The sequence below is a fragment of the Candidozyma pseudohaemuli genome, assembly GCF_003013735.1.
Source record: "Candidozyma pseudohaemuli strain B12108 chromosome Unknown scaffold00004, whole genome shotgun sequence".
Taxonomy (NCBI): domain Eukaryota; kingdom Fungi; phylum Ascomycota; class Pichiomycetes; order Serinales; family Metschnikowiaceae; genus Candidozyma; species Candidozyma pseudohaemuli.
The window spans coordinates 617875-641401 of NW_020194438.1; the positions used below are offsets into that span (position 1 = coordinate 617875).

The 23527-nt window shown below is 48.4% G+C and overlaps 11 protein-coding genes across 11 annotated transcripts; 5 read left to right on the forward strand and 6 right to left on the reverse strand.

The window, feature by feature from the left end:
- Positions 1–178: 178 nt before the first annotated feature.
- On the reverse strand, positions 179–2434 carry C7M61_002369 (uncharacterized protein; the record flags this gene model as incomplete). The annotated part of the gene is made up of 1 exon (XM_024857746.1): positions 179–2434. The coding sequence occupies one exon, from the start codon at positions 2432–2434 to the stop codon at positions 179–181; it is 2256 nt and encodes a 751-aa protein (XP_024714245.1).
- Positions 2435–2842: 408 nt separating this feature from the next.
- C7M61_002370 (uncharacterized protein) lies at positions 2843–4324 on the reverse strand (the record flags this gene model as incomplete). The annotated part of the gene is made up of 1 exon (XM_024857747.1): positions 2843–4324. One exon carries the CDS (start codon positions 4322–4324, stop codon positions 2843–2845), a length of 1482 nt encoding a protein of 493 aa, XP_024714246.1.
- A 137-nt stretch (positions 4325–4461) lies between these two features.
- Positions 4462–5085, reverse strand: MGE1 (Mge1p; the record flags this gene model as incomplete). The annotated part of the gene is made up of 1 exon (XM_024857748.1): positions 4462–5085. One exon carries the CDS (start codon positions 5083–5085, stop codon positions 4462–4464), a length of 624 nt encoding a protein of 207 aa, XP_024714247.1.
- A 1584-nt stretch (positions 5086–6669) lies between these two features.
- C7M61_002372 (nucleobase cation symporter-1 family protein) lies at positions 6670–8451 on the forward strand (the record flags this gene model as incomplete). Its single annotated transcript, XM_024857749.1, has 1 exon — positions 6670–8451. The coding sequence occupies one exon, from the start codon at positions 6670–6672 to the stop codon at positions 8449–8451; it is 1782 nt and encodes a 593-aa protein (XP_024714248.1).
- Positions 8452–9095: 644 nt separating this feature from the next.
- Positions 9096–10217, forward strand: LYS12 (homoisocitrate dehydrogenase; the record flags this gene model as incomplete). Its single annotated transcript, XM_024857750.1, has 1 exon — positions 9096–10217. One exon carries the CDS (start codon positions 9096–9098, stop codon positions 10215–10217), a length of 1122 nt encoding a protein of 373 aa, XP_024714249.1.
- A 22-nt stretch (positions 10218–10239) lies between these two features.
- C7M61_002374 (rRNA (cytosine-C5-)-methyltransferase) lies at positions 10240–11604 on the reverse strand (the record flags this gene model as incomplete). Its single annotated transcript, XM_024857751.1, has 1 exon — positions 10240–11604. The coding sequence occupies one exon, from the start codon at positions 11602–11604 to the stop codon at positions 10240–10242; it is 1365 nt and encodes a 454-aa protein (XP_024714250.1).
- Positions 11605–12401: 797 nt separating this feature from the next.
- On the forward strand, positions 12402–14672 carry PRK1 (serine/threonine protein kinase; the record flags this gene model as incomplete). The annotated part of the gene is made up of 1 exon (XM_024857752.1): positions 12402–14672. One exon carries the CDS (start codon positions 12402–12404, stop codon positions 14670–14672), a length of 2271 nt encoding a protein of 756 aa, XP_024714251.1.
- A 73-nt stretch (positions 14673–14745) lies between these two features.
- HDA1 (histone deacetylase) lies at positions 14746–17226 on the reverse strand (the record flags this gene model as incomplete). Its single annotated transcript, XM_024857753.1, has 1 exon — positions 14746–17226. One exon carries the CDS (start codon positions 17224–17226, stop codon positions 14746–14748), a length of 2481 nt encoding a protein of 826 aa, XP_024714252.1.
- Positions 17227–17715: 489 nt separating this feature from the next.
- Positions 17716–18870, reverse strand: C7M61_002377 (uncharacterized protein; the record flags this gene model as incomplete). The annotated part of the gene is made up of 1 exon (XM_024857754.1): positions 17716–18870. The coding sequence occupies one exon, from the start codon at positions 18868–18870 to the stop codon at positions 17716–17718; it is 1155 nt and encodes a 384-aa protein (XP_024714253.1).
- Positions 18871–19610: 740 nt separating this feature from the next.
- On the forward strand, positions 19611–21419 carry C7M61_002378 (transcription factor TFIIIB subunit; the record flags this gene model as incomplete). Its single annotated transcript, XM_024857755.1, has 1 exon — positions 19611–21419. The coding sequence occupies one exon, from the start codon at positions 19611–19613 to the stop codon at positions 21417–21419; it is 1809 nt and encodes a 602-aa protein (XP_024714254.1).
- Positions 21420–21567: 148 nt separating this feature from the next.
- On the forward strand, positions 21568–22254 carry C7M61_002379 (phosphatidylinositol N-acetylglucosaminyltransferase; the record flags this gene model as incomplete). The annotated part of the gene is made up of 1 exon (XM_024857756.1): positions 21568–22254. One exon carries the CDS (start codon positions 21568–21570, stop codon positions 22252–22254), a length of 687 nt encoding a protein of 228 aa, XP_024714255.1.
- Positions 22255–23527: the final 1273 nt, after the last annotated feature.

The following is a 23527-nucleotide window of genomic DNA, read 5'->3' on the forward strand; positions in this document are numbered from 1 at the left end:
TAGGTAGCTTTCGCTGAAGCTTTGGATGCGCAAAACATCTGTTAAGTATGAGCAACACCCACAGGCAGGCCCGCTCTGTGGAGTCTGCAGGCCCTACAGAGTATATGCTTCATTACAAATGCGCACATTGGCCAGGCGCACCAGTCATGCCTTCATTTTGCAGCCAAGTCCAATAAGGTTAGACACCCTCAATATCAAAAGCCTTGAGGGCCTCGTCGATGCTGAGAAAAAATCCGTTGCCTAGACGTTTGGCAACAGTGTATGTACGTAGAGAGGTGGAGCTGTTGGCTCCGTTGAGCTGGGGTGAGGACCTGCCTTTCACGTACCGCTCGTAGTTGGAGTTGACGATCCCCACAATGCCCAGCTGCCGAAACCTGTTGCGGACCTGGGAATTGGTGGGAACCCTGGCAAATGAAACACAGATATGGTTCACCTCGCTGTATCTGCGGACAATCTCGCAAAGTGTCTGTGTAGCCGAGGCGTCGATGCTAGTCATTCCCTTGCAGTCAAAGATCACAAACTTTATTGCACCTTCTTCAAAGCCTCGCACGGACGGCTGAGATGGGTGCACCAGAAGGCTTCCAAACTTCTCGATGCGGCTAAGGCGACCCCGCAATGCTCCCAGATTGGCAAAGTTGAGTGGTTCGGGGATCTTGATAATGAGCACACCTTCGATCTGCTGGATCTCCGCCACCAATTCGGCAAGGTTGTCTGTGGATGTAGCGTCGTCCTGGTGCTCGGCCTCAGTGTATGTGAAGAAACTTTCCTCAATGAGTTCGTCGGCGTTTCTAAAGACTGAAGTGTTCGGCACTCTGCCTAGGATGTGGATCCGTGATTGAGTGCCTGCCTTGATGATTCTGACCACTGCAATGACAATTGCGAGTATGACGCCGGACTCGACGCTCCAGAAAATGGTGGTTGCAAAAACCACCAACAAGGAGACAATTTCGTCGTAGCCGTCGATGCCCCAGAAGAACGCTACGTCGTGGGGCACCTCCTCTAGCACTGTCAAGCCGATAATTGTAGTGCTCAAAGCAAGAACACACTCGGGAAGGAAGTACAAAAGCGGGAGCAAGTACCGAATGGCAATAACGACAATAACGGCCATGATCAGAGTAGCCATGGGTGTCAGCGCTCCTGCTAGAATGTTCACCTTGGACCGGCCAAGAGCACCGAATGAAGGTAGACCACCGAACATGGTGATGGCAAAGTTAGCCATTCCAAGTGCCACGAGCTCTCTGTTAGAAGAGACATTGTAGTTGTAGCGGGCACCTAGGGCTTTGGTAGCAGTGGTTGAGTCGAAGAAGCCGAGAATCGAGCAGAGAAAGGATGTCTGAAACACCTTCTTGAACAACGGGAAGCGAGACAATTTGAAGGGATTGATGATCACAGACTCAGCAGCAACGTCCTTCTTTTTTGTGCTGGTTAAATCACCCACAATCTCCACGCCCTTGCTTTCCCAGTCCAACGTGTAGGAGAGAATGGTGGCCACCACCACCATGCCGAGCAACTCGGGAATATAGACGGCCAGCTTGATGCCGTAGCGATTCACCAAGGTGTTCTTGAACTTTCGGACAAAAAGCACAATTAGCAAAGTCAACACTGTGATGGCCACCGTGAGTTTATGTGCCTCCAGGGCATTTTTCACGGCAAACACCACTTTGTCCACAATGGACTGGTGGGGCTCTTTTGCAGCCAAATCCTGGAGCCCCATCTGGATGTCAAACTGGTTGATGATCATCACCACACCCATGGCGCCAATGAAGCCCTTGAGCAAAGCCCTCAGGAATATGTTATCTAGAAACCCCCATTTGAGCAAACCACACGCTAGCAAGATCGCCGACATGCCCACCGAAATCGTAGCACTCACCTCCAAGTTGGTCAATTCCATCTCCTTGTGTGAATGCATGATGTCGTCAATCACCTGGCCATACAACACCGCCGTTCCCGGCAGCGGTCCCACAACCAACACGGGCACTCCGCCAAATATAGCATACGCTGTAGCAGCCCCCACGACCGAGTACAAACCTACCAAAGGCGGCAATTTGGCCAAGGAGGTTGCCAATGACATCACCAATGGCATCTGGAAACTAGCCATCGTTGCCCCAGCCAAAGTGTCTCCCAACAAGTTCTGCTTAGCACTGTAATTGGGAAGCCATCGTAGAATCGGTAGGTAGTAGCTGACGTAGGCCCAACGGCTGAAATTCTTATTGGCCTCCAATGCTTCCAAATTTAACAGATCAACGTCACACAGGCGGTAGTCGGCTATAACAGGGTCCATGCTCCGGGCAGAACGGACCGATCTGACCGACTGAGAACTAGGCACTGAAAGTAATGGTGGTCTGGCACGGCGAGTCGGATTATTAGAAGGATTGGGCCCCAGCGACGGTGGAGGAGTGCCCAAGAGCCTTGTAGACTCGGCTGGAGGAGACATGGAGAATAGACTGATCTGGTGCGATTTGCGTTTTTGTGTCTGGGAATGCGCTCTCTTTATATGTTTTGTTTTTTTCCTTCACCCGGTTGATCTGGAGCGTGCCTGCCGGTTTCATCTGAGGGGTCCTTCCCCACGGTCTGAGGTGTTGCAGAATCATCAACACGCAGTAGGGGTATGTTGGTGACATCACCGGTGGATCAAGGCTGGAAGAAAAAAAAAAAAAAAAAAAAATAAACCACAAGTAAATCGAATAGCTAAGATTTCAATGAAGAAACAACCATAGCACTGGCTTGTCTGCCCGGCCGATTAGCTCCTTCGCTTGAGCATCGGAATGCAGTAGCCTACTTGCAGCCATGCTGTTGCTCATCCTGTTTGATCGATTGTTCTATTTGTCTATCTAATAAATAATTACTGAGCCTCGGCCTCGGTCACAATCTTCTCCAAAAGCTCATTTGTGCCAAATGGGTTCTGGATGTACAAATTGTGACCACCCTCAGGTACAGTGTGGTATTTGGCATTATTCACGCCAAAGGTCTCATTGAGCTCCTTCACAAGCTTTTCACCAGCCTCAGAGTTCATGAAATCGTACTGACCGTATGCAATGTGCAATTTGAACTTGGAGAGGTCCTCCTTGTTGGAGGCCATGAACTTGTCGTACAATGGCCATCTGCTCGTGGTGGCTGGGGTCAAGAGGTACTTCACATGGGTATCCGACTTGGTTCCTGTGGTGATGGAATTGTACAAGTACTCGATGAGAAGACGGCACTCCGTGTTGGAACCATAGACCAACTCATTTTCACTCTTGAACACCAGAGCACCACCAAGCTTCTTGATCACCTTGTTGATGGCAAAAAGTTTGCTGTACCACATATCGTAGTACTTGGCCACACCCCAAGGACCCATGAATTTCAAAAGCCGAGGCAATTTGGGCTGGACATGGTACCACTTGTACACGGTTTCGGGCGAAAGAATGGGCCATCGACTCAAAAAGTGGTAGGACGTGGGGTCAAGAGACGGGAGATTTTCTTCCTGCTCTGGAATTGGCGTAGTCACCCCAAAAGCCGTTCTTTCCACGCCCACAGGCGACAAGAGCACCAACCGATCAACCTTGTCTGGGTTTCTCACAGAGTAGGATCCACACCAATGGCCTCCAAAAGAATGACCCACCAAAAAGTCAATTTTCTCAATACCAGTGCCTTTTCTCCAGCCGTCTAACGCCAGGGTGTAGTAGTCCTCCATGTCCTTGAGCACAGGTGCAAGCTCGTCCCTCGATTTCTTGAACTCCTCCGCGTCAAACTTGTAGCTGTCAATGAGCTTATAGTACTTCCTGTAAAGGTCCTTCGGCACTGTCGTCTTGGTGTCGGTCATCTTGATATGCTTCACCTGGGGTATAGGCGCACTGTAGTCGATGCTCTTGATGGGAGGATTCGAACTCAACGCAAAGGTGATGTTATCGAGAAAATGCACTTTGTAGTTGTTTTTAAGGCCTCTAAACTTATTCACAACATGGAAGTTTCTGGCAAAACAGCCTAGCGAGGCACCGTAGCCGTGAACAAACACCACATGCTTGGTGGAGTAGGACTCATCGTTGACCACTTCAAACGAAACCTCATTGATGAAGTTGCCCTTTTCGTCAATGGGGACCTTCTTGCTCTCTCTCTTGATGCCCTTGTTCTCCTCCCTGGTCAAGGGAAAATGGTGTTCAAGCAAAGCCTGTTGTAGTTCTTCAAGTCTGCCTGGTCTAAGAGATTTCCACCATATATTCAAAAGTTGCCCAAACGGGAGCTTCCCCACAAACCTGCCGTTCGGTTTATAGCTCGACGGAAGCTGGAAATGCCGAATTTGTCGCCCTAGAACCCTGGGGCCGATGCTCCATCTAGTTGCAAACATGTAGAGAATGAACCGCGGCTTGCTCGGTCTCTTCGCTCGCATCTTACGTCTGTTACACAAAATTAGCAGCATTAGTGTCAGGCCCAGTTCATGACGGGTCTGGCTGTGGTCGTTACTATTTACAAAAGATATTTCATCTAGTTTTCGCCCTTGACCAAGCCCACCTTGGCAGGTCTCAAGACTCTGCTGTTCAAGGTGTAACCAGGTTGCTGCACATGGAAGATGGTGCCGGGCTCCTTGTCGGGCTGGGGGATCTCGAAGGTGGCTTCGTGGTGGTTAGGGTCGAACGCTTCGCCCATAGGGTCCATCTTCTCGATGCCGTGCTTCTCCAAGGTCTTCTGGAAAACGTTTCTGGTCATCGACACACCATCGTAAAGGTTCTTCACCTCTGCGCTGGCGGTCAAGGTCTCCTCCTTGACGGAGTTCAAGGCCAACTCGAAGTTGTCGAGAGACTCCAAAAGGTCCTTGGCGAACTTTTGCAAGGCAAAGTCTTTGCTCTTCTGCATCTCCTTCTTGGTGGTCTCCTGCAAGTTTCTGAAGTCGGCCACGGCTCTGGCGTAGTGGTTCTTCATGTCGGCCAAGTCCTTGTCCTTCTTCTCCAATTTTTGTTTCAATTCGGCCACAATAGGGTCTTCCTGAGGCTCCTCCTCCTTTGGCTCCTCCTTGGGCTCTTCCTTAGCCTCACCCTCGGGCTTGGTGCTGTTGAATCTGACAGCGGCCAAGTTGTACCTCAAGGGCTGGACCACAGCGGGTCTGGCCATCCTAAGGGCTGGCCTGGCGGCTGATCTCGTCACGGCGTAAAGGGCTCTCTGCATTATGATTAGAACGTGCTACACTACACCTAAGGTGACTCCGAGAAATTTTCAGTGGACCTCACTGTGTTCGGTTGTGTACAGGGGGGCACCAAAGTGTGACTGTCTGGTGGCAATGGCGAAAGGGCTCTCGAGAATTTTGGAATGGAGTGTTTGCTGGAGATACACAAAGGAGGAGGTATTTTGGTGGAGATGTTTTGAGTGGTGAAATCTGCCCCACTTCCGTTTAGAGCTCGGTGGATGAACTCCGCACCTTGCGTTTCGCAGCCAGTCCAGCAGCCGAGGGGAGGACCAGTAAAAAGGTTGTGAAGCTGAACTTTCAAATTGCATTCTTTGTGTTGAAAGTCGCTTTGTTCCTCGTTCATTGCTATGACGGCTTGCTTGGGGCTTCTTTGTTTGGGTGTAACGCCTGTTGATCCTTCCTCGCCATATACAGAAACAAAGTCTATTACCAGGACCAGGCCACCAGAGACCAATTCCGCCTCCACTTCCTAATTTGCATCAACCGAACATCACGAAACCAGCCACCATCATCAAAACCTCCATTTCTGCTACTCAATCAGGTCATCGCCTCCAAATGGCTGCGAATTCCAGACTGAAATTATTTCGTGCTTCTCCACATTTCGGGCCTGCTCCGGTACGATCCAAACACGCAACTGTAGTTCCGGTGCCAGCTATATTCTTCGACACACACCACCGCAACCCCATTTGGCAATTTCAGAGATATTCGTCCAGCTGCTGATTTTTGGTGACCTGGATTTGTGATGGTGCGGTTCCGCCAGTCTCGCTCCCCACCAAAGAACCCACAATCACTTGCCAGTTTCACAATTTCCGTGCAAAAGGGCGTCGCAGGCATCAAATGCAAATCCTCCTATTTCGCCCCAAAACCACTTTCAGTCTTAATTACACTCAAAATCCGCCCAGATCGTTATTCTCGCTTACAATTAAACGCCTTGCATGTTCGGCCCGTGGGTGCAAAATGCTTTCGCCGCGCCAGAAGTCTCTTATCTTTGACAACGTACGATGCCGCGAAATCTGCCTGACAGACGCAGGTGTCAAAGACAGATTAGGAAGTTGGATTCCACCTCTGGCTTTTTTGCAGCCATAACCTCCATCGTCAACAAAGTGGTCGTAGGGGGCTATTTTCGGGGCCCCTCCAGGCTTATTCCGCAATTCAGCTGTATGTCTGAACCCCCCTCAGTGCCGTAGTTTGTTTCGCTGCGCCATCACAGCAAGAGCTGGAAGAAAATCAAGAAACATGTCGAAAACTTTATAGTTTATGCGACAAAGATTTACCAGATCTGAGCCGCTTCGGGTCTTGTGTTGCACGTTGCCGTCAACTCCTTTCACCGTTCCCTTATCTATGATAGCAAGCGCCTTCTCCTGCATCGCGCCGAGGCATATACGTTATCCGCCTGTCCTGGGGGATTAGACCAGTACGAAGATGTATCTCTGCAGAGTGACTTAATCAGCGATGCGGCGATGAAAAACGCATAAATACTCCAGGATCTGCCTTTCTCTTCGTCAGCTCCCATGTCTAAAAACTTGAATACGACCGTCGAGGTCTACGACGATGCTAGCATAGAGTCCGTCAAGAAGCCATGGTACAAGAGGTTCAGCGACTGGATCGAGGTCGACAACCCAGGCGACTTGACGAACATGCAACGGTTTCTCTTCAATCATGATTTACGTCCTGTCGAGGCTCAAAGAAGGCAATGGTCATGGTACAATTACGCGTTCTTCTGGATCGCTGATTCCTTCAATATCAATACCTGGATGATCGCGTCCACTGGTGTCCAGCAAGGCATGACGTGGTGGCAGACGTGGCTCTCCGTGTGGGTCGGCTACTTCTTGTGTGGTATTTTTGTCTCCATTTCAGCCAGAATCGGTGTGGTGAACCACATTTCCTTCCCCATTGGCGCGAGAGCATCCTTCGGTATCTTTTTCGCTGCTTGGCCAGTCATCAACCGTGTGGTCATGTCTTGTGTCTGGTACTCCGTGCAAAGTATGGTGGCTGCTCCATGCATTGGTTTGATGTTGAGGTCGATCTTTGGTCAAAACCTTGATGAGACCATGCCCAACGGTATCGACAATGCCAACTTGACAACCTTTCAGTTCTTGTCATTTTTCCTTTTCTGGCTTTTCCAGCTCCCGTTTTTGTGGTTCCCTCCTCACAAAATAAGGCATTTGTTCACCTTCAAGGCTTATCTTGTTCCCGTTGCAGGTGTGGCCTTTTTGGTGTGGACTTTGGTGAAAGCTCATGGGGCTGGTCCCGTCATTCACAAGTCTTCCACACTTAATCTGCATGACTTGGGCTGGGCTTTTGTTGAATCGACCATGAATGCTTTGGCCAACTTTGCAACTTTGATCACCAATGCACCCGACTTTTCTCGTTTTGCCGATAAACCATCTTTCGGAATGAAATATATCGTGCAGACGGTTTCCATTCCATTGTGTTTCTCCATCACTTCCTTGATCGGTATTCTCGTGAGTTCTGCCTCAGAAGTCTTGTACGGCGAGCCTACTTGGAATCCATTGGATGTGTTGGGCCACTTTTTGGATAACTATACCGCTGGAAACAGAGCTGGTGTCTTCTTGCTCGGATTCAGTTTTGCCATCGCTCAATTGGGTACCAACATTTCTGCCAACTCCCTTTCTTTCGGTACAGATGTCACTTCCCTTCTTCCAAAATACTTGACTATCAGAAGGGGATCATACCTTTGTGCCATTTTGGCTTTGATCGTGCAGCCATGGAACTTGACTTCCAGTTCCTCCAACTTCACGACATACTTGTCAGCCTACTCTGTTTTCCTTTCCTCGATTGTTGGCGTGATCTGTTGTGATTACTACTACGTGAGAAGAGGTCACTTGAAATTGACGCACTTGTATTCGTTGTTTGCTCCAGAGCAGCCCGAAAAGCCTTCTGCTTACAAGTACAATAAGATTGGCCTGAACCCAAGAGCCCTCATTGCATACCTTTGCGGAATTATGCCAAATATTGTTGGTTTCGTGGGTCAGGTGAAAGGTGAGGATTCGGTTCCTATCGGTGCAATTTACGTCTACAGACTCAACTTCTTCACAGGATTCTTCTCCGCTGCCATTGTGTACGCTCTCCTATGCTACTTCTGGCCAGTTGATGGTGCTGCTGAAGTGAGACCGTTTGAGAAGGCCTGGCTCGAGGAGTTCCAGGATGTCGAGAACTTTGAGGAGGAGTTGCAAGGTCATGTTGTTCAGGGAGTTGAAGAGAGCTCTGGCTCGTTTGCCTCAGGAGTACTGGGTACTTTTGAGAGGAAGGAGATGTTCGAAAAGGCTTGATGCTTTATGTTTGGAGATTCACGGATTTAAAAAAAAAATAACCTAGGAGATTGGGCCGAGCCCGATCTTTTGAGGCACTGGGATAATGAATATTGTACAATATCGCCAAAGTGTAGATGACTTTTTAGACAGAGTTGCATTAGGGGACTTTAGACCTTCTTTGACTTACGGGTACGCTAGACCTTTTTGATACATTTTGCAGCCATTGCATACGCAGCGAAATCTAAGATCAACTTGCCGTTGAGTCATGAAATTCAGATAACATGCTTACATCAACACTATCACCCACTCTCAAATTTCAAATTTCTTATCAAAAGCGATTGCGTACGTCATCGGCACCATTCATGATTCATAAATCTGCTGCGGCAATTGCGCATGCTCTATCTATACATTATCTCGGCGAATCACAATCAATTTTCATTTACTTGATACAAATGCACTCATAATCAAAATCAAAAACATCCCCATTCAATCCCCCTCTTCTGTGTTGCCAGATCAAATCAACTACCTAAGCTTCACATGGTGACTCATACGCGGCTTTCCCCAGAAAACCGATAGTGGTCCTGATTACCTGCACACCCACATGCCTGTGCCGGGCCGGACAAGCTTGGAGAATTTTCACAGTTACCACCAACACCATCACCATGTTTTCCAGATCAGTGCGTACTTTTTCCACTTCCAGCGCTTCTTTGAAGAAATTGAAGATTGGTCTCATTCCCGGCGACGGCATTGGCCGTGAGGTGATTCCTGCTGGCCAGGCGGTCTTGGAAAAGTTGCCCAAGCAGTTTGACTTGCAGTTTGAGTTTGTCACTTTGGACGCTGGTTACGAGTTGTTCCAGAAGACCGGCACTGCTTTGCCCGACAAGACAGTCGAGGTGTTGAAGAACGAGTGTGACGGTGCTCTTTTCGGTGCTGTTTCGTCTCCTAGTGTGAAGGTCGCTGGTTACTCTTCGCCTATCGTGGCATTGAGAAAGAAGATGGGCTTGTACGCTAACGTCAGACCTGTCAAGTCCGTGGACGGCTCCGATAAGCCAGTTGACATGGTTATTGTGAGAGAAAACACTGAGGATTTGTATGTCAAGGAGGAAAAGACCTACAACGCTGAGGACGGTACCAGAGTCGCCGAAGCCATCAAGAGAATCTCTGAGAACGCCACCACCAGAATTGCCGCCATGGCTTACGACATTGCCTTGCTGAGACAGAAGATCAGAGAGACCTCCAACCTCAGCTCCCTCCACTCCAAGCCTTCGGTGACCGTTACCCACAAGTCCAACGTCTTGTCTGCTTCTGACGGTCTTTTCCGTGAGGTCTGTAAGAACGTCTGGGAGGCCAACAAGGACAAGTACGGCTCTGTTGAGTACAAGGAGCAGATTGTCGACTCGATGGTGTACCGTATGTTCAGAGAGCCCGAGATCTTTGACGTTGTGGTTGCTCCAAACTTGTACGGTGACATCTTGAGTGACGGTGCTGCTGCTCTTGTGGGCTCTTTGGGTGTTGTTCCATCTGCCAATGTCGGTGCTGATTTCGCCATTGGTGAGCCATGTCACGGTTCTGCTCCAGACATTGAGGGTAAGGGTATCTCCAACCCAATTGCTACTATCCGTTCCACCGCCTTGATGTTGGAGTTCATGGGTTACCAGGAGGCTGCTGCCAAGATCTACGAGGCTGTTGATGCCAACTTGGTGGAGGACAAGGTGAAGACCCCAGACTTGGGTGGTTCTTCCACCACCCAGCAGGTCATTGACGACATTGTTGGCCGTTTTTAATAGAATGTGAATAAAGGGTAGTTTATTGCCTATCACGTACGAAACAGGCGGCGAAAAAGCCGATGCCACCGTCTTCTTTGGGCACGGCTCTAACACATCCTCCTGCAAGTTCACGGCCTTTGGCTTCGTCTCCATCACTCAATGACGTGAACTCTTGCTCCCAGCCTCTTCTGGGCCAAGATGGAATCACTACACTCTTTGGAGCAAGTCTCCATCCAGCTGTTTTCACCTCGGGGTCACTGAGCAAATCCACCACCACCCTCTCATTCTCGTGTGGGTGAATGGAACATGTGGAGTAGACGACCTTGTGGGCTTTTGGAAATGAGAGAGCATGCTTCATGATTTTAAACTGGAACCCAGCGAGCTTGTTGAGTCTTGTTTCGTCGGTCTCTTCCTTCTCCTGCTCAGCACTTGCATCCTCAATGGCTCTACCAAAAATGCCTGAACCGCTACATGATGGGTCCACTATAAGACCGGTCACATTCTCGAAATCCTCGGGTTTTACGGTCGTAAAGTCGGCATGCGTAGGGTGGATTAAGCTCTTTTTGGCCTTACCGGTGGCCTTTTCACACATCATTTTGAGAGTCTTGACTCTCTGGTTATCTCTTTCGAAAGCAAAAACCACTCCGTCATGCTGGGCAACAAAAGATGCAGCGTGGGTTGTTTTGTTACCTGGAGCAGCAGTGGCATCTATGACACACTTATGCAAATCGTTTGGATCATTGTTGAGGATCTCAGCAGGGAAACAGGAAGCACGATCTTGGATAATCACCTCGCCATGAGCGTATGCCTGAGTATTTGTGATCTTGTCTCGAGGGTGGATTCCATAAAGATTCGTGATGAACTCGTCTTTGTATATCTTGCCCGGGCCGTCAAGCTCATCAAGAGACGAAACCTCAGTCAACTTGGAGAAGTACTGAGTCTTGAACAAAGCCTCTGGCGAGGTCTTCAAGGTATTGACACGGATCCAGCGAACAGGTGTTTCGTCGTCATCGAACCCCTCCTTCAAGGGTAGCTCTGCCACAGACTTGACCTTATGCTTTAGCTTGAGCTTCGTGAGCTCTGCTTGCATTCTGGTCTTGTTAAGCAAGAAGGCCTCTTTGATAGGGTGCTTGCCCAGTTGGATCCTGCCCTTGGCAGAAAATAGAAAGTCCTGGACGAGAAGCGATAGTAGGGCATCTGACACTTTCAACTTTTTCAATTGAGGCACATCTTTCAAGCGAGACTTTCGTATGATGACATCGATGTGCTCTTTGTATTTGAGGGTGGATATCACGAGGGCGTAAACGTGTTTTGGAGAATTCGATAGCTTAGCATTGAAGATCCTGTTTTTCAAGCTGCCCTTGTCGTTATTGACGAACTTCTCAGCCTCGAAGTAAAGCTTCATCTAGTAGGTACTCATCGCCAAGCAGTGCAGGAGAGCAGTGTATGCGTATCATAGCAGCGATGCATAAAGCACTATAAGGCTGAGCCAAGAATTGAATAAACTGAAGATGACCATTGCGTGAAAGGAGATGATCCAGCTCTTCTGAAAGCCATAAAAAGAGGGGTTTCTGGAGAAGAGGTGTAGCATAGAATGCGATGACTATGGCTTAGAGGGTGCAAGGTACATGAATAAGCAGACGAAGTTTGTAAATATGATTTTCAACTATCACTATTTCTAGAACAATCAGAACGCCTTTGGTCATCAAGAAAGCTAAATGGGCTATTCGGCTAGTTCGTTGCATTCGGGCCGATGCATCTTATACCGAGTGGCTGCGAAAAGCTCGCTTAGAAATCTCAGCACAGACATTCAGCATCTATGCAATGTCTAGGGAAGAAAGGTTCCGTTTTTCTTAAAAAAGCCCTCTTCAAATGCAGAAGCCGAATAAAGTCATTCTTTTCTATGGAGATGTCTATTTTTGGAATTCCAGCCGAGGACCGCCTGAGATTCCTCCGCCTCGGCTATCGATAATCACCCCAAATTCACATTTTATCTCACTTCTCCACGATGTATCCTCCGTTCTTGGCTCGGTTTCGGTACCCCTGAATTCCGCCACCATTTAAGCCCAGAAACAGGTAGTGGTCTTGCGCCAAGAAGCAGCTTCTGTACTGTGGAGGCACTGGTGCGATGTATCGCAACTGCCTCTAGAAACATACTACAACTTTGGTCCAAAACCACCAGCTCTTTTCCCACCACGCCCAATGACCGCCGCCCCGCCCGACGCCTTTCAAAAGGGAAAACAGCTTCAGGTAGGCTCCCACAAGATTTCCATTCTCAAGTACTTGTCTCTGGGTGGTTTTGCTCATGTGTACACGTGCACCATTGATCCACCATTCCACGGCAACAAGGTGGCCTGTTTGAAGCGTGTTGTCGTGCCAAATAAGCTCCAGCTTAGTTTACTTAGGCAAGAAGTGGACGCCATGAAGCGTTTGCGTGGTAACAAGCACATTGTCTCATATATCGACTCACATGCATCCAGGCTTCCTTTGGCAAAGGCCAACGACACGCAACAGTACGAAGTGTTGCTTCTCATGGAGTACTGCTCGAAGAATGGATTGATAGACTTCATGAATACTAGATTGACGCATCGTCTTACCGAGCCCGAGGTGCTCAGCATTATGTCTCAGATTACCACTGGTGTCGCCATGTGCCACCACTTGCACCCTCCTTTGATCCATAGAGACATCAAAATCGAAAACGTCTTGATTGACGATAAGGGCACCTACAAGCTCTGTGATTTCGGCTCTGCTGTGCCTTATGCGCCAGTTCCTCAAACACCACAAGAACTCAATGCCTTGCATTCCGACCTCATGCAGCACACGACACCCCAATACCGGGCTCCAGAAATGATAGACCTCACACACGGCTTTCCAATAGACGACAAGCTGGATATTTGGGCTTTGGGTATCTTTTTGTACAAGCTTTGTTACTACACCACTCCTTTCGAACTGCCTCACCAGAAATCTTTGGCTGACTTGGAACAGCTGATTCTCAATTGCAACATCAATCTCCGTTTCCCAGGCTCGCCTCAATATTCCACTCGTCTTCAAAACATCATCCACTGTTGTTTGAGAGCAGATCCAAGAAGAAGACCGAACGCGCTCCAGCTTTTACAAGAGGTGTGCCAGATGCAAGGCGTCAAGCAGATTCCAGAGACTGTGCCATACTCTGTTCGCATCTCGAAGACTGTGCCCATCAGTTATGACTACACCAGTGTCAACAATGATTCCACTTCTCAGACTCAGGTCTTACAAGCGACAATTCCTCAGAAGGCTCCCGCAAAGGCTGCAACACTGGATGTTTTTGCTTCCATCGATAAGACAAAGATTCTCTCGATGGGTTCCAACCACAAGAAACCAGACTTGCCTCGCAGGCCATCTGGAAGGTCACACAACTCATCGACAACGTTGCATGACATGATAAAGAAGCAAGTTGATGACAGCTCCACAGAACTTAACAATTATAGAAAGTCTGAGGACATAGACCGCTCCACGCTTGACTTTTTGAAATCCAAGGAAGACGTGGGAATCAGTTCTCGACAGAGCACAGGTGGCTCCATCAAAGCATCGTTGAAGAAGGGATTGAGAAGGATAAGCACAGGAGGATCCGTGTCGTCACAAAAGAGCGGGTCCAATGATTATAAGAGACGCTCAAGCTCAAATGATCATAAGAGACGCTCAAGCTCAAACTCGATTAGAAAGCTTTTCACGGGATCTAAGGAGAAGGGTGACGGCATTGATGATCGTAATCACTTACGCGTCCCATCGCAAGAGAAGAAGGTTTCTTCCATACAAAAGCGTATGTCGCTTTTGCTCAATAACTCGGAACAAAAGGCTCCTAAGACCGCTTCGGGGTACGGAAAGTACACCGATCAAGACGACATCTCAGCTATAAACTATACCGATCTTTCCGCATCCGTGAGCGCTGATTCACTCGTTACCAACGAGTCGAGCTCGACCGAGGAAGTACACAAACTTGACTCCGTACCATCGAGACCTTCGGTTACTAAGACTCCATCGGACAAACGCTTGAAATCCAAGTCACCAAGAAAATACAGCTCACCACCTCCTGTGCCACCAGGATTGAGCAAATCACATTCGCAGATCTCATTACCTAAGAGACAGCTCTCTCCTTCTAAGGCAGCTTCTACAACAAAGCTCAATGCTCCGCTGAAGAAGCCTGATCTCGTGAAGGTAGACCCAAAGATACAAGCTGGGCTTGTAAGAAAGCCAGTGTCTCTGAAAAAGTCCGAATCGGAGAAAAAGCCAGAGTCTGAAGAGAAGCCCAAGCCCGCCTCTGAGACAAAGTCGCCAAAGAAGCCGGCAAAGAGACCACCACCTAAACCCTCCAAACCTAAGCATTTGACCTTGCCGGAACAAAGCAGAAGGCTCAGTACCTCGAGTGATACCTCAATGCCAGATGTTGAGGATCTTGAGAAATCGTTTGCCAAAAGGTTCCCAAGCTACGTCTAAATTAACTGTATTAGTATGCGTTCGATTCGTGGCCATTGGTGTGGTCCCATAATACATAGATAGTACACTAATCCTAGTTAGACTCAGACTCAGAGAAGTCCTCGATCGAGTCAAGAATGAAATCGACGCCTTCGTCAAACCTCTCGTGGATAACATCCCACAAGCCATCGACAGACGCTTTTAAAACACGGCCGTACTTTTTCCTTGGACGCTTGCCCACATCTTCAGCCTCGCCATTTTTAGAGTTGGCTGAGGCGCTAACCCAACAAGCATTCTTGTAACTTGTGAAGAGAACGGAACTCTGGTAGTACCAGTCTACCATCGATTCGTCCATAACTGGCACCAAGGCTTTGAGGTTTGATCGGCTGACAAAACCAACTGTACCTTTCACAACGTCCTTGATTTCCTGTGATGGACGTTTAGCATAAAGATGGACAATGGACTGGTATGAGTCACCGAAGCCAACGAACACCACCTTTTTGAGTTCTGGGAAGTAGGTCAAGTAGTTGTCCCACACCCAAAGAAGGAGCTCTTGAGCAAAGATCGTTGGGTTGTAATTAGAGCTCTTCACCGGTGAAGATGTTTTCTCAACAGAGCCCTCCTTCGAGGAGGATGAAGCAACAGCCTCAGTATAAGAAGGAATATTTATGTCGATGTATCCAACATCGTCTGGTGAGCCACCGTCATTTGAAAGTTCAGAGTGGACTTTCTTCATTACACGGGTCAATGGGTGCTCAAGCACCACAGATGTGCTGCTCTCGATGTTCCCGTTGATAGGGTTGATATTAGCCCAGACCTCAGGTGGGTCGTGGATGGAGACAATGATGGTGGAGTGCTTTTGCACTTGAGGACTTGCCAAAACGAGATCTTCCATGTGAGGAGGGAGATCGGTGCTGAATGTGGAGATCTTGTACTCTGGATGGTCGATGATAGGAAGACTGATAAATGAGTGGTTGGAGAAAAGTTGTTGAGCCTGGTAAGCTCTGATGGGTTCAGCGAAGGAAAGAAGATTGTCGGTGGACAAGTCGTAGACGTCCTCAAAGACATGAGCCGAGTTTCCAGGCTTCATGCACTTCCAGTACTTGCTCTGTGTTCTGATGACCTCATTGACCACCTCAAGTGTCTCCAAGCGGGGTTGGGAGGTGATGGTAGCTTCAGGAGGTTCACCTATAAGCACTTTAGCCACGCCCAAGGCACTTTCACTGATCGAGTCTAAACTGTACCCACCTTCTAAAATCACAGCAAGTTTGCCTCTGGCAACAGCCTTCAACATGTGTGTCATATGACCGTAACCAGCCGGGCTGACGTGACACTGACCAATCAAGTCACCGTCGGCAGCATCGAATCCGGCACTGACAATAGTGAGGTCAGGATCAAATTCACTGATTATAGGCATGACGATTCTGCGGAAAGCGTAGACGTAATCTCCGTCGCCCACACCTGGACCACTCCAGGGGATGTTCACAGAGTAGCCCTCACCTTCGCCTTCTCCCACTTTATCGGCACCACCGTACTTTGTGCCAGGATAAAACTTACCGTTTTCGTAACGATGGAGGGAAATGTATAAGACACGAGGGTCGTTGTAAAAAGCTTTCTGGGTGCCGTTTCCGTGGTGAATATCCCAGTCAAGAATAACGATACGGCGCACGGATTCAGGGTAAGATTTCAAGATGTTTTTAGCCGCAACTGCAACGTTACTGAAAAGACAGAATCCGCCCGGAGTATCGGGTTCGGCGTGATGGCCTGGCGGGCGTACAATGGCCAAGGAGTTCTTGACTTTGCCTTCCACCACAGCCTTGCATGCCTCGATGGAGCCACCACACGAGAGTTTGGCCAGGAGGTACGAGTCGTTATTGACGTAGATGGAATCGCCCTTTTCCGTTTCCTCAAGAAGCTGGTCTCTGGTCATCTCCTCAGTCAGCGAGATGTACTTCAAGTGTTCGGCGGAATGCACTTCCAAGATCTCCTCGGCTCGGGCCTCTCTGACGGGGATTTTCTCCATGAGCGGACCAAGCTCCTCAGAGCCAGAAAGCGACGTGTCCTGAATGAGACCCGCCTCTGCGAGCTTCTTGTAAATACGGTAGATTCGACGAGGATCTTCGGGGTGGGGGTCGATGTACTCGAAGTACGACGTAAAGATCTTGGCGTGGTACCTCATTCTCACATCGTAGACGAGCCCCGTCTTGAGCAACGTGTAGAAAAGCTGGGGCGTTTTGTGGGGCACCACAACGAGTGTGTCCAGCTTGAAGCGTTTGGTGCCGTTTTCGGGGCCTGCTTCAGTACCGTTGGGTTCAGAAGTACTGGTAGCCGGCGTTGGGGGCTCTTCCTTGACAGGGGCGGCAGCCACAGTGCCGTTATCCTCGGGAAGGGGCTCCTCCTTGATTTCAGGTTTCACGTTTGCCACATCAACGTCCATATCTTGGTCTTTTGGTTCAGGCTGAGAAGCCGTTTCTGGGGACGCCGAAGTCTGGGGAATTTCCAGGGTCTCGGGGCCTGGCGGTCCGGTCTGGTCGCCCTCCTCCAAAGGCCGTTTCCGGGACTCCTCTGTGTTCATAGTATATATAGGGTTCTTGGGGTGAGGGGCAGAAGAGACTGGTGAAAACAAGTTGGTTTTTGCAATTGCAGTACATGTCAAGAGTGTGTGGGTATCGGCAGCATGTGCAGGAACAAACGCATTCCAACGACTAAATGGGCCTCTCCGAGAGCGTTCTGGTGGGCCAGGTGGCACAGTGGTCTATTCTACAATTTCCGCTTGTCTATGATTTGGATATCCGATAGGGGCTTTCAGGCGATTTTTGGTGCCTTGATACCGTGGAACTCTGCCTGCCCAGAACCCGAAGCGAGGCGGCTGCAAGGACATGCGCATGTTCTGCAGCAACGCCTGAGCCCCAAAAGCCAGCCTGATCCTTTAATTGAGATCCTGGGGGTTATGTTGCTGTCGGAGAGGAAAATTCAGGGGCAGTCTGATTTCTGAAATATTTGAGGGAACTTGCCTTTCACTTTTCAGCTGCCCGACACTAATTCCCTTCCGCGGCAGTGCAGCTTAGTAGGGCTTGAACCGCGCATCCTTCCCACGCTTGTCCTTCTTCTTCTTGTCCTTCTTGTCCTTCTTATCCTTCTTTTCCTTCTTCTCTTTTTTGTCCTTTTTGTCCTTCTTTTTCTTTTCCTTCACCTCTGTCTTACCTCCCTTGACGACGTTGACGCCCTGGAGCTCGACGGGAAGTTCCCATGCCTTTATCACGCCGTCCTCTCCACAGGTGATAACCAACTTGCTCCGGGGAACGAGCAAAACGTCTCTTACCACCTCTTCACCGTGGGCGCCTGGGAAACTGACAATTTGTGTTTTGTCGAATTCTTCGCTTTGACTGTCGAACGGCATCACCAGAAGCGATTGCTCCAGATTAGCGCCAAAAGCGGCGTAGCCAAGTGGACTCACTTCCACGACATACTCACAATGGGGCCATACCCTTAGATCACCTACATCCTTGGGCAAGGGCTCCTCGGGGTTTTCGTAGTCGACATTGTTGAGCTCGCTGAAAAGTAGCGTTTCCATGTGAGAAAGCACCAGAATACGTCTTTCCCTGATGAAGTTGCATGTGTGAACGGAATTGAAGTTGATGACCTGGTGGAGCGCCTCTTCTTCATCCTCCTCTCTCAAATCATACACATTGACGTAGCCGTCAGTCGAGCCTGACATCAAGTACTGCGTCAATGTAGGGTGGAACTTGATATCTGTGATGTCATCGTGATGAGAGTCGACAAGCAGCTTGACCAATTTCTGGCTCTGCCAATTCCAAATATGCAATTCAGCGTCAACACCAGCAAGCTCCGTGCCTCCTGCCACAAGCTGGCCGTCTGGAGAGGCAGCCACTGAAAGGAAGTTTGAGCTTTTCGAGTTGGTGAATGAAGCTACTGGCTTTTGAAGACCATTACTCAAGTCCCACACCTTGAGGCCGTCTGTAGAAGCAGATACAAAAACGGACTCATTGACCTTGGCTATGCTGTTTATGCTGGATTCGTGGGCCTTTTCGTTGGTGTAGATTGGAGCCTGGTTGAAGGAAGCAGTGGAGAAAAGCGCCAAACCACCGGAACTGGTGGATGCAACAAATGAGCCTCCGGAAATCTCAGGAAAGTGTAGAAGCTGAAGCACCCATGTGTCTTCCTGAGCACGCCATGCAAACACCTCTTTAGCGTTCATGTTGGAGTAGATGTGAGATGCTCTTCGCGCACATGTAGAGGAGGTGCTTTTGGGGTGATAGAGATGGGGGAGACGGGGATTTTTTGTGAACGGTAATTTTGTGAAAGGAATGGTTGTTTCGTTCGATGGGGAAGATAAGTCGTTTAGATTGTGATTCAATCTTAAGTTTGAAAATGGCATCTCGGTGATGGCATCGCAGCTATCAACAAAGAGTGGGAACGGTGTGTCGTGACAAAAACACTTATATTCCATATTCACTATTTAAGACTGAATATGAGCTCTAATGTTGCACCTCCATTTTGATAAAGAGTCTTTTGAAGAGAAGATTGTATATGGGTGTCACTAATTGGCTGCGAAAAGTATCAAAACCTCTCTTTTGAAACCATAGCATGACATCACCACAACCTCTAATAACAACAAAATTCAAATCACTGCATTTCCTGGTCTTTCATTGGGCTATTTGATATCCTTCGAGATTTTAAAAGTGCTATCCTCTTATGAGCACACTTCCTTCGGGCGGCAACTGAGAGCTGCTGGTCCTAGAACACACATCAAGTTTTACAAATGTTTCCAGTCAGCTTTGAAGTACTAATATGTGTGTTCCTATGTACATTGTCTTCCACTTACCATAAATGGTTCTAAGACATCAATACTGCCCCATGAAGTTTCCTGCATATCTGTCTATCAAGCTCGATGTTTACCCTCATTATCAATCACAAGCAACATCACTATCCCACAAGATGAGTAGTATTGTTAAGAAGTCCTCACACTTCGCCCCAAAAGTTAAGAAGAGGGTCACCAGAAATAATAAGGCAGCTCAACCCACACCCCCCACAACCCAGGAGTCACATGCTTCTCCTGATCCAACACAGATAACGCAGCCAGATGAGGCTTCGATTTCTACACCTCCAACTACGCAGGCCACTGGTGGCCTTACGGATTTATCAAAGTATGAAATTGCAGCTCCTAGTGAGAAGACTCCTGACGAAAATACCGAAGACGCTGAAATCGTGGATCCCAAAGATACTTCGAAGGTTACCAATGAGGAGGTCATTGAGGATGAGGGAAGCGATGCCCATGAAGACGATGACAATGACTATTTCAAGAAAACGCTAGCAGAAAAGGAAGAAATTCAAAAATCTCAGAGAAGAAGATCTTCCGTTGCTTCCAGAAGATTGTCCGGTATCTTCAATAGATCAGGATCTGTATCCACTCCAGGCTCTGTGGCACCAGATGGCGACGACGCACAGGCTGCTCCTGTCCAAATCATTGGTATTCCTACTGCAAAACCATTGAAAACGAAAAGGAGCAAGCTGTCGACATCGAGGCCCTCCAAGAGGCTGAGATCTTCTGTAGCTGCTCCTGACCAGACCTTGGTTGAAGAAGACGAGAACACAAGCACAGCCGCCAGAGATGACGCAAAGAATGGAGAGTCGAGAATGCTGGGTCCAGACTTTGTTGTCGGTATCAACCCAGTCACTAATAGAGTCGAGAAGTACAAAGCTCATGCGGGTGTCCCAGGGCCCCTTAGTGTCGCTCCTCCTGACCTCATAACAACAGTTAAGGATATTAGACAGCTTCCGAGAAAGATTGATGTTGAGGATGAGGCTTTGTATGCCAAGCTCACGGTTCTGGCTGACGATTTGACAGTGAAAGAGCTTTGCAAGCCGACGCTTAAGATTGGTTCTGTGAGTGGCAATTTCCATGACGCCGAGCATGCTAGAGGCAAGTTAGAAAAGGACAAAAAAACACGGCGCAAAGCTCGTATCAGAGCGAGGGAAAAGCGTATTAGTTACGATAAGGCTCTAGAGGAGATCCAGCAGGAGGACAATGAACTAAGCAAGAAGCAAAGTGATAAGGAGAAACCCAAGGAGCAGGAACAACCGACACCTAGCAATTTAAAGATGGGAATCTCTGGAGATAAAATTACGCTTGATGCCGAATCTATTGTCAAATCCAACAATCAAGCGGCTGAAAAGGGTGATCGTCAGGTCGAGGTCGACAATTCATACTTGAATCCGATTACCTCCAACTCCTACACGAAGCTGGCTTACACAGATGCTTGGACGACAGACGAGCTTGTCCAATTCTACAATGCCTTGAGCACGTGGGGTACTGACTTTACGTTTATTGCTCAGCTCTTTCCTTACAGAAACAGAAGACAAATCAAGCGGAAGTTCACTCTAGAAGAAAAGAAGCGCCCAGAGCTTGTGGAGTTGGCTCTAAAAAGACAGCTTCCAGCTGACCTCGATGCATACTGTGCTGCTGCTGCTGATGGTAAGAACTTCAAGTCCTTGAAGGAAGTGAAGGATGAGATTGAGAAGCTCAGAAAGGACCATGAGACGCATTTGAACGAGATCCAGAGCGAGCGTGAGAGAGCTATCAAGGAGGACTTGGAGGCCAGTAGAAAGAGAGAGATGGAGATCAGAACCGGTTCTAGAATCATGACCAGAGCCGAAAGAGAGAGAGAGTTGAGAAAGAACGAGGTCGTTCTTGGTACAGTGGATGATTCTAAAAAGCCAACCAGAGCTCTTAAAGGAGAGAATTAAGTACAATCGCATGGTGGGTTTACTAATTTGGAGCGGAGTGCATGTAGCGCTCGTACATTTGAGAAAGCTGAGTGCGGCATCGCTATCATCTCCGAATCGGTACCGTTCCATTTCATGTCTCTCCAAAGGTTATTCCAAAGCAACTAGCATGTCTTCCCTGAAAGACTTCAAATTGGATATCACGCTGGTGGATAACGGCAATTTGGCAACCTACACGGTGCTGAACATCCCTTCACATTTCATTCGCTTCTGGAAAGTGCCCCTTGTTGCCATTTTGTGTGGCACGTTAGTGCTGACCATTCTACGGCTTGCCGCTGAGGCCGACTACGTGTTCGAAATGGTTGATATATATATCCCGCTGTTGGAAATATTTCTTGCTGAAGTGGATTACAATGTTCGGGGTGTTCCTGTTCTTCAATCGCTTTCCGACGGTGCCGTGAGAAAGTTATGCCTCATCACGTTCATCGTGGTGCTTTCATGTATTATAACAGCCCTCATATCGCTTCAAGAGCCCCAGGATAGCATTATGGTCATCAAGGATGTCGGCATTCAGCTCAGCAGTCGGGACATGTGGGGCTTCACAAAGAAGGAGTTCATCCCGTTGTCCGATACGATAGATATCGTGATACACGAAGGCTTCTACGGATTTGCGCAGGTGATCTTCTACATGTGCGTGTTGACGCTGCCTAAACATAGAAGCGGGTCGGAAGAGAATGGCATCAAGATTGTGTTCCCTAACTTTTTACCCCGTAAACCCATCCTTGTGGATGTATGCCGCCAGAGCCGTGAAATGCTTTTTGGAACGACGAAAAGATACACCCAGGAGAAAATGTGAGACGACCAATGACACTACGAGATAGAGAAACGAAATAACTTATATTAATCTATAACAACCGTGAACCCAAATGTATTAGTGTGCCGAATTGAATGGCATCGCTACAAGATGCATTGCAACGCATTGCAACTTCTATTTGTAGCATGGAGAATTAGTAACGACCGAGCAGTCTCACCAAGGTGCCCTGGTTCTTCTTTTCAGCCAAAGCTGCCATTTGCATACTTGCAAATATCGAGCAAACTCCGCTGATGATTAACTTTGAGGCGTGAGGCGTGAAGAAAGACATTGGCGTTGTAGCAGTAGCGGATCTAAGGGCAAGGGCGAACATTGTGGATATTCAACAAGTCCATGGAAGAAAGGGTGCTTATATAGTTGGATAAATATTAAGGACGAAAACGGCCGAGTTTTTCCGAGATGCACAGAAGGACGTCTGACTCGGGAGTCACCAAACCGCAGCAACAGAAAAGAAACTTTGGGCCTATCGTGAGATGTTCCGTCTGGTGATATTCGCTTATGCTGCAAGCGAGAATCAGCCTCCAGGGTCAATTGACCACGCAAACAACGCCAATTGGAAGCCATTGGAGACCAGCATCAAAAAAAAATTAGCTTCACGTGTTCAGATAATTGAAAGGATTTTTTTTACTTCAAATCAACGACTTCCAACTTGAGTAGACCTTGGTATCAGACTATCCGGAGGTACATTGCCGTGGCGCCACATTGCGGAAGATCTCGCTACTGCCGCCCATTGGTCTCTGGTGATAGATTGGGCATCAAGATAACAAAAGCAATCAAAAAGAGTCTTCAGGGGCGGGAGCTATCTCGTGAGTCAGCTCCATGTGCAGCCTAGAAGCGAGCAGAGATGGGACATGTCAAGAGTCTGGTGATCCACTAATATTTTGCAACCACCACAGCAGTGAGAATTTGCAACCACTTCAAGTGAGAGGTTGAGAGAAAATGGTAAAGTGGTAGCCTCAGAGCGGGATTAATGAACCTAGGACTAATGAATTAAGAGTTAGGGTGTTTTTGTTGGTGGTGCTGAAATGCTAGACCTGAGGGTGTCTGATCGCGATGGATACACTGCGACTAAGAGCATCCACCAAAACACATAGGCCACATAATATCCAAATACCATGCCCGCTACTGGCGTAAACGCATTGACAAAAAATATAAAATGCTTTAAAAAAACCACCCTTCAACCCCCGTGCAACCTCTGCTGGGCGGGCTCTTTTTATAAACCCGATGGTGGTGCAACACTGGTGAGGCTCACAATGGC